The sequence below is a fragment of the Martes martes genome (assembly GCF_963455335.1).
Source record: "Martes martes genome assembly, chromosome: 3".
Lineage (NCBI taxonomy): Eukaryota > Metazoa > Chordata > Mammalia > Carnivora > Mustelidae > Martes > Martes martes.
This window is the reverse complement of record NC_137890.1, coordinates 80,510,092-80,523,184: the sequence shown is the minus strand read 5'-3', so window position 1 is coordinate 80,523,184 and position 13,093 is coordinate 80,510,092. Positions and strand designations below refer to the sequence as shown.

The 13,093-nt window shown below is 38.7% G+C and overlaps 1 protein-coding gene across 1 annotated transcript in view; it reads left to right on the top strand.

Moving 5' to 3' along the window:
* Window positions 1–13,093, top strand: part of IFT88 (intraflagellar transport 88) — a 146,079-nt gene that overhangs the window by 114,759 nt on the left and 18,227 nt on the right. Inside the window, exons 23-24 of the mRNA XM_080798204.1 lie at window positions 1,668–1,774; window positions 7,736–7,802. Of these exons, the coding sequence (XP_080654330.1) occupies window positions 1,668–1,774; window positions 7,736–7,802 (174 nt within the window). The remainder of the gene's footprint in view (window positions 1–1,667; window positions 1,775–7,735; window positions 7,803–13,093) is intronic.

Sequence of the window (13,093 nt, the reverse complement as noted above, 5' to 3'; positions counted from 1 at the left end):
AGAGAGGGAGAGAGAGAGCACATACAAATGGAGGGGAAGGGCAGAGAGAGAGGGAGAACCAGACTCCCTGGCTGAGCGGCTAAGTGGGGAACCTGATACAGGCCCAATCCCAGGACCCCCGATTATGATCTGAGCTGGAAGTCAGATGCTTAACCAACTGAGCTACCTAGATGCCCCTCCTATGTCTTTTTTAAAAGTTTTTTTATGTGATTCTTAATCTCAGTCACTTTAGGAAACTGGTGATTCAGAGATTAAATGGGTGGTAGCAATATATTTTGTAAAAATGAAGCAACCTAAAAGTCTGCTAGGCAAACTTCCCCACCTTGGCACCATTGACATTTGGGATGAGATGATTCTGTACTGTGGGCGGCCATCCTACAGATTATAAAATGTTTTAGCAGCATCCCTGGCCTCTACCCACCAGATGCTCCTAGCACTTCCACTCCCTCGTTACAAAAACAGAAATGTCCCTAGACATTGCCAAATTGCATTGACAGAATTGCTGCTGATGAAGAACCCCCGGGGTGACTATAGTACCTCTGCACTGGACCAATACAGGGAGAATGCACGCAAGTCCAAATGTCTGTCTTTATTGAGAGTTTAAGATTCACACTAAGGTGGCCCTAGCCAGCTCAGTGGGTGGAGCATGTGACTCTTGATTTCAGCGGTGTGAATTTGAACACTGTGTTGGTGTAGAGATTACTTATAAATAAAATACTTTTTTAAAAAAGATTCACTCTAAAAATTAAATGAATGATTATCTGTGCCGTAGGGAATGTTCAAGATGACTTCGGCCTGGATAATTTTCAAAACAAATTATAATTTGTCTACCTTAACTATAGTGATAGAAAAAAAAATTTGTACCCGTGTAATATCTTGTTTTGAGCAGAGTAGTTTTCTGATAAACCCAACAGGGTAATTCATTTTTAAAATATATTCTTCAGTTAGCAAAAATTGACCTGCTCTGGAGAGTTTACATGACATACTAAATTTCAGAGACCATCTACCAAAAACAATGATTTTTATTTTACATTAAATAATCCTAAGCCACTCTTTCGAAGGATAGGTAGGTAAGAGAAATAGTTAAGTATTATTTGTAAAATATATGTAAATTATGTTCTTATTATGAATTATTAAGATAAATGTATACATGTGCAATTTATATAGTGACATTTTAAATTATTTTGGTACCATTACTTTTACAATATGTTAGTGGTCATGAATTGCTATTACAAATTCTTGTGGAGTGATGCTGTTGGTGTACAGTGTTGGTATACAGCATTGTTCAGGTACTGTGGGCATGGCAGAAAGAAAACAGATGACAAATTCCTGCGAAGAGAAAGGCAATAAACAAATACATATGTCAGTAGTCATAAGTGGTGTAAAGGAAAAGCAGATAAAGACATAAAGAGTATGGGAAGGCCTCTAAGTAGATGGTGTGGTCTCACCTGAGGGCAGGGCAGGTAGAGAGAATCTGTCCCTTTAGGTCCTCTTTCAAGGAAGACCATTTCTATAGGGCCAGAGAATACAAACGGTAGTTAATTTTTAATAGAAACAAACACTGTGAGTATCATTCCTAGTTGTGTCCCAAAAGATTGAGACATTCATTTGTTATATTTTCAACATTGTGCATTAATATTTTTCTAAAACTATTTTTTACAATTTAGGTCTGCGTTTCTTGGTTCGTCTCTGCACAGATATTGGATTAAAAGAAGTTCAAGAATATGCAACAAAACTCAAGAGATTGGAAAAAATGAAAGAAATACGGGAACAGGTATCTCATATGGGCCGAAAACTGCTGTCTGTTAATTTTCAAAATGTCAGCCTTCTGTAGCTCAACTGAGTGATTCTGAGGGCTTCTCTCAATAAAATAAAGTTGAAATTTTTTTCTGCTATGGCACAAAAGGGAGAATAGCTAAAATTCTACTTTGAGGATAAAATTCTATCAAGAACCACTTCTTAATAGGAGAAAGTGCATCAGAGTCAACATACATGGATGATTGCTCATAGACAAATCACTGTAACTTTCCCCAACACAAAATAACTTACAGATTAATTTATGCAGTTAATTTTAATTGGAGTGTCCTGTGGCCCATGGAAGCCAAGTTTAAGACTATATAATAATAGTACTTTCTCTTTAAGCTTTTTCATTATGTAGTAGAACATGGCTCTGAGGATAATAATAATATACACGGAAGCATTTTATTTCTGTTTCATGCAATATGCGGAATAACCGTGTTCTTATTTTTACTTCTTTAAGAGAATAATCTCTCCTAGGTTTAAGACTGAATATTTAAAAATTTAACATGATTTTTGAGTGTCTGCGTTTCATTGAAAGAAAATATAGTCTTTAAGACTAGACTTTTTCAAGAAATTAATTATCTTGGATAATTAAATCTAAAGTCCTTATTTGCTTTCAAAGTATGGTTATCTTTGCTTTGCGATATGATCTGGTTGTTTTATTCTCAGTTGTTTAAGGATTATGAACATGACATAAATTTTTACCTTAAAAATCCTATAAAATATCAAGTTGGTATTAAAATGCCATGGTAGGGTATATAGTTTAAAACTTGCTGCAAAGACCAATTTACTACCATGTATCAGTTGCTAAATTAGGTAACCTATGTGAAAGCTTTGTCAAATTAAATAGGTATAAATCAAAATTCAGGTTATCATAATTGTCCTCATAATCACTATTAAATGTGTTTTGTTAAGAAGAATCAAAAATAAGTATATATTTCAAACCAAGAACATTATTTAGAGCTTAAAATTAGTTGTTATATCAAGTTACTTAGTATAGAACCATGGAAATAGTCAAAGTCTTTAAGACTTCCTAAGTTTAATCATCAGTAGTTTAAGTTTATACTGAACAGAAAACACACAACTAATACAAATTATGGATCATGCATAATACTCTTCTTGCAACTTACAACCTTAAACAAGAAAACTGGCATATGCATTACCATCTCTGATTTAGTAGACTTCCAGTGTTTTACATAATAAGTAGCAGCCCTTCTAACTCGATAACTCCTTCTAACTCTCTTCTAAAAGCCCTTCTAACAAGGGTTGATAACTCTAGCTGTAGGAAGTCTGATTCTGAGGAGTCCCTGGGCAATGAACTTTAAGGGCAGAGACCAAATATGCCCCCTTTAAAGAGATGCAGAGTTGCTTTTGCACAATTTTCTTATTGCTTGATTTCCCCATGCTTAGTTTGAGCCATTATATATACTGTGGTCTGGTTCTGGTCTTTGCAGTACTTCATCTTTACATAGGCTTCCTCTCTCCCTTTGTCCTCTTACCTCATCTTCTTTCCTTTATGCATTCTCTCTCTCTGGTGTTAAACTCTTTGTCTGGCTGACTGCTGTGAGCTAATATTCTTGTGGACTGTTGGATCTTACTATTAAGAATGAATATGTAGGCGAGCGTGGGTGGCTCAGTCAGTTGAGCATCTGTCAATCTGCCTTCAGCTCAGGTCATGATCTCAGGGTCCTGGGATCCAGCCCTGTACAGGGCTCCCTGCTCAGTGGGAAGTCTGCTTCTTGCTCTGCCCTTCACCCCTCTGTTGGCACTCTTTCTCTCTCTCAAATAAATAAAGCCTTAAAAAAAAAAAAAGAATGAATATGTAAATGTCATTGAGACTGCTTTTCCTTTCTAGTTAGTACTCAGCCTTTTGATTCCTCTTCCATCAAAATATTTATATATACATTGACTATAGTCAGTTTTTATCTGTTTATCTCAAAGACCTGACATCCTTCCACTGTCTTTGCTTAAATAATTCCCTAATGACTTAATTAAGAATACTTCAGTAAACTCATACAAGTTACCATTGATGCATTTAGATTAGATCCAGTGTTTCTCTTACTTATTTACTCCAGTTATTAACATCTTACAGTGCTTGAGCTGTGCCTCTTTTGGTGATATTTTATCTCTGCCCTCATTGTAATCTGTATAAAACCTAAGGTCACTTTGATATCTTCTCTCATTATAGTTTATCCTTTATATCTTCTCTCAGATGTTACTGGTTAATCTTTCTTTAGAGTCAGAGTCACAGTCCTCATCCACAAAGCACTCTCTCTGCAGCGCCCTTAAAATCATTTTCTCTATTCTTTAGTACTCCGCATTAAATCTTAAAAGAAACATGTTCTTGATGTTTTCTCACTTATGTTTTGTTTATAAATAGAAAGTGGAGGAGAAAAAATAGTGGAAAAGAAAGGTCCTAGGAAGAAGAGACAAAGAGAAAGAATTTTCACTATCTGAGAGCTGATTTATCTTTTAATTGTTGCATGTCCCATTTCAGTTTGTGTTTCTGAGATTGTGAGCCCATGGGGCAGAGCATTCTATTTCCTGGCTTGCATAGTTCATAAAGCACTGTTAGTTATGAAACAAAGTATAATAAATAAACTTCTGAATTAAGGACACTCTCCTTTTCTAAATTTGAACTTAAAACTTATTGCTTTTTCTGTGTGTTTCTTGTTTAGAATTGGTCCTAATGCAGAAACTTAACATTTTTCTACGTAATTAGAATTTCTCCATATAATCATTGTTAATGCCTGCGTAATACGCTATTATACAGATATGTCTTGATTTCTTTAAGCATTTTCACACTGTTAGATAGTCACATATCTTTTTTAGAATTGGTAACTCTACAGTCAAATTTTGGTGTTTCTTGCCCAAGAAGAACATTTCCATATTGTGAACTTGAGACCATTTGTGAAATGGACCATGTAATTGAAAGCAGGGATATCATAGATAATCACATCAAACTCTTACCTAGAGCTATTGAAAGGAATACAAAGTTGACCCTCAGTTTTTATCCTTTCTTCTCCTCTGGAAGTACTAATAACGGTGGAAGTTTTGCAGCAGGAGGGAAAAGAAGTGAAGGCACTGGATGAGTGGTCGTGAATGATGTTAGCATTCTTCATGGTTCTGGTTACAGTTTTCCCTTTAATTCCACTTGATTACATCTGCTTAACTAGACAATAATAGCAACAGCTAACATTTACTGAGTGTGTGATAGGTACAGGCACTGTTCTAAGCAAGCACTTTATGTGTATTAACTAATTTAATCATCACAATAGTCCTATGATGTTGGGTATGGCTTTATTATTTTTTTAGTAGATGAGAAAACTGAGACCCATGGTGACTAAATAACTTCCTCCAGGCAGACGCTCAATGACTGAACCACCCAGGCACCACTTAGCAACATTTTTTAAAGAGATGTTTTATAGTTCTTCTTCACTGAACACAAACAAGTTAGCTGCAGGGCATTCTGTCAAACTTGACTATAGTCTGGAAAAGAACAAAATGGGAAGAGCAAGAAATAAAGACTAAATAAATATGAAAAGGAGGAGAAAAATGTCAGCCAAAATACCAGAGAACAAAGTACACAACATTCAGTATGGTGAAATTTGATTTTCAGAAGCAAATAGGTGTTCAGTTGGAAGGGGACTAAAAAAAAACCTCATTCTCTGGGCAGCTGGGTGCCTCAGTCATTTAAGTATCTGACTCTTGATTTTTGGCTCAGGTTATGATCTTAGGGTTGTGAGATTAAGCCCTGTATCCTGCTCTACACTGAGCATGGAGCCTGCTTAAGATTCTCTCTCACTTAAGATTTTCCCTTGAACCCTCCAATCACTCCCTCTCCTCCCCCACCCTCTGACCACAAAAAACAAACCAAAACAAAACCCCACATTCTCTGCCCACAGGAGATTGGTAAAGGAAAAAGACAAGCAGGGCAGGACTGTGAGTGTGAGGAGGGCATAGGTGCTGGTATGCACACTGAATGAGCAGTCGCCTGGGTCACAGGAGTTTCCCTAAGATGAGAGTGGAGCTGAACCTTAAGGGATGAGTGGGGAGCTGGGAAGAAGATAAAGAAGAGTGTGGCAGACAGAGAGGGTCCCTGGAAAGAGGAAGCACCAAGGGGTGCGGGCTGCCTTTTACTCACAAAGTAGGAGGGGCAGTCAGTTTCAAAAGGTGAAAAGGACAGAATGTGGTACATTGAAAACATGCTTGCTCTTTGGGGCCTGGGGGCAGAGGCTGAGCCAGCAGTGAGGAGGCCCCTGGGGGCTGGCATTGTTGTGTCCTTATGTGATATGTGTCCAGCAGGACACGGTGTCCTGGGAGTAGGAGAAGAAGAAGAGAGTCATTGAATCAAGCCAGGTTTTAGGTTTCTTGGTGAGTGGAGCCGAAAGACAAGTGGGTGAACAAGGAGCCTGGAGGTCCTGATGGAGATATACTTAAAAATGATGGGGTGATCGTAGGCTGCAAATAAAGTGAGGTTTTAAGGGACTTAATTAGGAAAAGATGGCTGAGAGCCAAGGGATTGGGAAATTCTAGATGAGAGCAAAGAATAGATGGAATGGGGTGAAGAATGTAGTGATGGTGGAAAGTGCTCACTTTTCTAAATTGTCCTATTATAAACATACGGTTACTAAAGCAGGATGCAAGATCTCCTCTCACATTTGATTTGAAAAAATTTCAAGTTACATGGGCATTTGTCTTTTTAAGTTTATTTTATAGTATTGTGTTGTAGGTGTTTTAGATAAGCTAGAAATAATCTATGGAGAGATAAAAACAAGTTTTAAAATAAAATCTGATTATAGACATTAAAATTTTTATTTTGCTACATCATCATTTCTAGATTTTCAAAAGAGAAGGGGCAAAGGGGAGAGATGGGATTTCAAGGGAGGTTTCTTTTTTAACAGAAAAAATGTGAGCATGTTTACATGTATTTAGAAGTCTTGAGTTTTAGGAGGGTGTTCCATTTTACAGAAATGAGTCTTGAATTGTTGAAAGGAATTTTTTTTCTTCCTAGCAGACCAGTATGTCAATAACCCCATCCATGATCTGATGATTTATAAGCATCTGGGGAGTTGTCAGGTTCAGGGTTTGTCCTTTGAATTAAATATGAAATTGAGTTTATGTTATTGAAAATCTAAATAAGATACCAACCTGTGTTTATAATTTTTAAGTCAGTTGCAGAGTAAATATTTATTAAAAGCTGGCTGATTCTGGTCACTGACTGCCCTGTCCGTCTAAACACAGCATTAGACATATGAGAATCTGGCAGTATGACTTGAGGCAGATTAGGTGTCAATACAAAAAGTCTAACACATAAGCAGAACACAAAATAACTGTAAATTGCTTCAAGAAACCCAAGAATGTCACAGCTTGGAGGTATTTCTTATGTTTTAAGGGTGAGCTTGTACCTACAAAAGTGGACTACTGAACAGATCTTAGGTGTTTTGTGAGATATTAGTTGCACTTTTATTGTAGAAGTTGAATTTCAAAAGCCAGTTTATCTTTCCCTCCCCCAAAATAGTTCAGGTCCAGCCATTATAGAGTAGGACTGGCTCAGGAAATAGCCCTTCTGTGGATTCCCTTGTCTCCTGCCAGCCCCCCTGGTTTAAGACCTGAACTTTCATATCAGGAGAACATTGGGTTTTTAAGCAACGTCACACTGCATGTGTAAGTGGAAGTGCTCCCTGAGTATTTCATAAGGACTGAGGACCCAGTAGCAGGCAGGCTGTGTGCGCTTTACTCACACAACAGCCTCATCTTTTCTCCCCATAAAGTCCACTCTTGGGTAAGGAGCAATTCGAACCCAGCTTTAAGAGGAGAAGGAGCAGTGAATCTTAAGGGCAACACAGCAATATTAATTTAAAAAGCAACATTTAATTATATTCAACTTTGAGGGACTATCATTTATTGTTTGAAACTCATCTTCTTGTTCTAGCGCATAAAGTCTGGCAGAGACAGCAGTGGGGGCTCCCGCAGCAGAAGAGAAGGGAGTGCCGGCAGCGGTAAGTATTTCCCATTTCCTTGAAATATTGGATTTGACAACTGGATAGTACATGGGCTACTAGAACCATCTTGAATAATCAAAAAAAAAAATGTCCTTTGTTTGCTTGTTCTATACACAATAAAAACTCAGTTAGTGTAATTAATTTTTTAAGCAGTCTTCTATGTAAATGACTGTAAATGTTAGTGGATTTTACTTCTTAACTAACCATACCTGTTTCTGCTAAGTGATAATTAAATAAGTTCATGCTGCATATATGAACACAGATGTCCATACTAATGAGGTTTTACTGTATTATATTTTTTAAATTTACATTTTAAGGTAGTACCATGAGAAGTAAATGATTTTAAAGAACACTGGCAGTCCTGAGTCTTTACACTTTTCTTGTAGAAATAGTGTGAGTCTTGGAATTAGGAGACATGGTTCATTACAGCCTTCTATCTTTGGACCAACCATGTAAATGCTGGAGGCTTTAAGTGATTTCTAATTTTGTTTGCATCTCTCAGCTCCTTGACTTTGATTGCTTGTCACACCATTGTTTAATAAGAAGATTGTTAAGTTTTCCTTTTCTCTTTCTTCATCAACAAAATCTACCTTCTCTGTCTCTATCAGGGAGTAGTAAAAGTTAAACTTCATAGAAATTTGGTGGTTTGAAAGAAACTAATTGGAAAAATAAATGTGAAATTGGGACCTAGAAGTACACATATATTCTCTTATATCCATAGTTAGCACTCTCATGCATAAGTGATCCAAGTCCATGCAACTGCTCAACTTCATTCTTCCATCTCTTGATCTAGGAGTCAGGACAAAGACAAATGGGACCCTTAATTCAGGTGGGTCTTCATTCATTCACAAACATTTATTGGGTGCATACCAGGTGCCAGATAGATACTGTGCTGAGACATGCGGATGAGTAAGATATGGTCCCTGGGTCCAGGGAAATTAACATCTAGTTGGAAAAACACACAAGTTTCAGGTGCTGCTGAGACTGCTGCTGTGCTGGAGAAATACACGTGTATATTCTAAATTTCCTGAGGATAGAAGCTGCAGCTTAAACAAGATTCTTTCCTGAGTTCTAAGCTCTGCTTTGCCAGATAGGTTTAAGCAGTTACAGTCACCAGTAGCATCTAGTTCTAGCAAGACAATTTGATTCTCTAAGGATCAGTCCAGCTTCTCCAGCTGAACCTCACAGTCCTTGCCTTTTTACCCTTAGGTCACAGGAGTCTTTACTCAGAGTTTCAGAAATTGGTAGAAGCAGCTTTCAGCTTGAGTCCCAGGAATGCCAAGAGCATTCTGACACAACAGGGAGTAACCATTTACTATCTGGTCAGCCCTCCATGGTCATGATGGGCATTGACATATTCATAGTGTCCCCTGACCCTCAGATGTCACCTCAGTTCTGTTAACCTGGCCCCATTCCTGCTTTCATGTGTTCACGTAACCCTCCGGGGTTGAACTTAACTGAGTCCTGGGTCTGAGAGATCTGTCCCAACAGTTCTGGTAAGCTGGAGAGCTACAGACCTACAACTTGTTATCCAAAGCCTGTCGGGTCAGGTGTGTTGTGTAATTCAGCATTTTTTGAAGTTTAGAGAAGTATTATCGTGCATTAGCCATATATAATTCCCATGGAGATCATCTCAGTCAAATATAACTATTACTAATTTGGCAAAATATGTTAATAATAACACATAAATGTTAACATAATATTTATGTTATATGATAGTTAAAACATTTATGATAAGTGATGGTTAACATTTATGAAAAATGATGGTTAAAATGATGGTTAAAAATAACTTCAGATCATGTCAGGCTTTATGCCCATGAAGTTTACCTATTGCTACCTAAAAACTTGGCTTTCATGAGCTTTTGAATTTGAAATTGTAGATAAGGGATCAGGGACCTTTATGTACCAAAAATGTCCCTAATGGGCAAGAAGTCAGCACACAAGGCTTTGTGCCTTAGTTAAGAGGAACTTAGGTTCACCAGACCAACTTGCTGCTCCCTATTCATCCTTGCTCTTAGGAGGCAAGCAGTTTGTGATACAAGCTTTTTTGAAATCGAATGTCCTTCAAGAAATAATTATCTTGAGTAACCCCTAGGGAAATATTACATATTTATCAAAATTCTAGGACCAAGTCACCATCTTCTAAGTTTTCTATACTTCCTCTAAAAATCTTAAGTTCAGAGTAACCAACCAGTTCCTTCCAGAACAACCCCCAACAGCCTATGTTAAGCTCTCAGAGCCTTCTCTGGTAATTCTTAAGCTTGCAGAATGTCAGCAGTGTTAACGCCTAAACCTGAGCCTGAGTTACCCAGATGTCTGGAATGTTTGAAAATCTGCTTCAGAAACATCAGGGCCAGAGCATGCTCTAAGAACCTTGAATAGGTTGGTGCTGAGTCAGAGCCCAGACGACACTGGTCCAGAGACTAATGTCTGCCTCTTAGAAACATCAGAAAGATCAAGGTGTGCCTCAGAGTCCACTGAGGTGCCAGATCCTTCAACATGAAGAGTGATTCAGCCCCCAATCCCCCAAGGTGACCTCTCTGTAATACTCCTTAAATCATGCTATGTCTCAGAACAAAATGAAATGCCTCACCTGGGCCTGGGACCTCCATCTTGGTCAGGGTTAGTTCAGTGAAGAAAAGACTCACAGTGGAGAAAGGTGTGGCTGCTCTAGATCTGATACCTGAGTGCAGGGAAGGAGAGGCCTTTCTATTACAAATACACCTCCTGGTCCTGGTTTCTCTTTTTAATACATTTTCTTTTCTCTCATCCAGTCCATTTCAGCCCAACACAGTCAGTTCTAGTGCACAAATAAGCTTTATTCTCACAGGAGGGAATTTTGGAGTGGAAATTCTGTGTTATTAGGGCATTTTTACAAGCTGGGTTTCATGTTGCTTGGTTCTTTTGGCACAAGTTTAAAGCATTAGCTACTTCCTTTTCAGGGTTTTTGCTTTCTTTTTTTCTCTTACCATTTGCGTTTTTGTTCCTTATTTCCTGATCCCTTGAGTTACGTGGCATCCCAGACTTCTTCATTTCCTCCTGCAACCCAAGCTGGAATGCCTCTTTCAGTGACCTTGCTGGTTCCACCCTGACACTTTTTCAAGAATCATATTTTCTGCCTTTTTTTTCTCCAGCTCTTGGCACAGGCCACAGGACAGGCTATCCTAGCTTTGAAGTCTGAATAAACCATGCTGTGGATGCCTCTCTCGCTTTCTCTTCCCTTTCACTCATAGGGCCCTCCCAGAGCACCCTGCAGCACACTGTGGGTGTGCCCTCCTCACCAGCAGTCTTTCTGCCACTCTACCAGCCCCAGTCACTGTCTGCATAGTGGCCACTGACCCCTTTATTATACCTCTGCTAGGACTTCCCAGTACAAACCCACATGCAACAGGCCCCAACCTTACCCATCATCCACTTCTACCTGTGAGACCTAGAGATGCACATTTACGTCTTTACATGGAAATACTTGGCACTTCTGTCTGGATTAGATCCACAGGTCAGATAGTGGAAAGGGTTGATTTTCTAAATGCATCCAAAAGAGGCCAGCCTTGGGACGCCTGGGTGGCTCAGTTGGTTAAGCAGCTGCCTTCGGCTCAGGTCATGATCCCAGCATCCTGGGATCGAGTCCCACATCGGGCTTCTTGCTCAGCAGGGAGCCTGCTTCTCACTCTGTCTGCCTGTGCTCGCTCTCGCTCTCTCACTCTCTCTGATAAATAAATAAATCTTTAAAAAAAAAAAAAAAAGAGGCCAGCCTTAAGCTGTTAAAATAAATGCAGTGCCTACAACTAGATTTTTAGAGTATTGCCCAGGAGCGAGGACCATAGGGAACTTAAATATCAGAATTACTAGTTTATATAAAATGAAATCTTGAGGGCCCTTGAAAATCGTCCACTTTTTTTTTTGTGGATCAGTCTAGTCCTACTATAGCCTTATTTTTGCTTAGTTTATTTAATAAGCCTCAGCTTCTATCCTCTTCAGTGGGTCTCCCAATTTTAGCCTGTGGCAAAATCACCTGGAAGTCTTGTGACAACAGCCTGCTAAGCTCCTAGTCCAGCATTTTAAAAAAAATTTATTCATTTATTTGACAGAGAGAAAGAGCAAGTGAGGGCTAGCACAGGCAGGGGGAGTGGGAGAGGGAGAAGCAGGCTTCCCGCTGAGCAGGGATCCTGATGTGGGGCTTGATCCCAGGACCCAGGATGATGAACTGAGCCCAAGGCAGACGTTTAACTGAGCCACCCAGGCACCCCTAGTCCAGCATTTCTGAACCAGTCTGGGCCACACCCAGGAATTTGCATTTCTGACAAGGTCCCAGCTGATGCTGATAGATCTTAAATGAGATATTACAAGAGTAAATGTGATATAGTGTGTATAGAAAGGTTGCTGCTACTATTACCACCAAATTTAAATTCACAGTAGCAGCAGTCATCCAGCCTCTGGCCTCATGCCCTAGCTCTGTCACTCCTGAGTATATTACCCTGGGAGGTGGTGTGAGCGTGAAACCAACTTAAAATTACATGCTTGATTCATGGAAGGGGGCTCAGTGCAATGCCTGGCACACACTCAATGCTGAGTAGCTATTACTATTATTAACTTGATAAAAACTGTGTTAAAAAGCAATAATGTTAGGTTAGGAATATTGACTATCCATTCCAGGATTTTCAGTACTTCAGTTTGTTTTTGTAGAATTAACTTAAAATGAACTTAACTCCTTAAAGTAGAAACACATGACTCTTTTAAATGCCACATTTAGGGTTAAGGTTTCAGCTGCTCAGTACAAAAACATCAAACAATTCAGAAAAAAAGTTAAGTCACACTGAAAGTCAGCTTCCACAAGGAGAGCTATATTCTATATTCTTCAAGTTCCAAGTCTCCATAGTCAGCCTATGTATGGTCCACATGGATAAGCCAGGTGAGAGGAGTAATCATATTCCTGCCTAATGTGTTGCCTTGAGTTAAAAGACCAAGAAATCTGCAGAACACATCTGCTTCTCATGGGTATCTGTCCTCAAGAAACAAGAGTGCCTTCTTTTTTTTTTTTTTTTAAGAGTGCCTTCTTGTAAAGCACTTTACATATTACATTTTACGTTTTAGCATGATGGTTGCATTTTGTGACTTGAGTGCTGTGTTATGAAGGTTTCATTTTAAAATTGTTTTTATTTACTCTGTGTGCTACTTAGTAGTTTGCTGCATTTTTTAGTTTTTATTATGTCTTGGTTGCGAACTTTTCCTGTGACAGTGTATCTCTTAGTTTTACACTAAAATGATTTCATAATGAAAGTGAGTAGGAT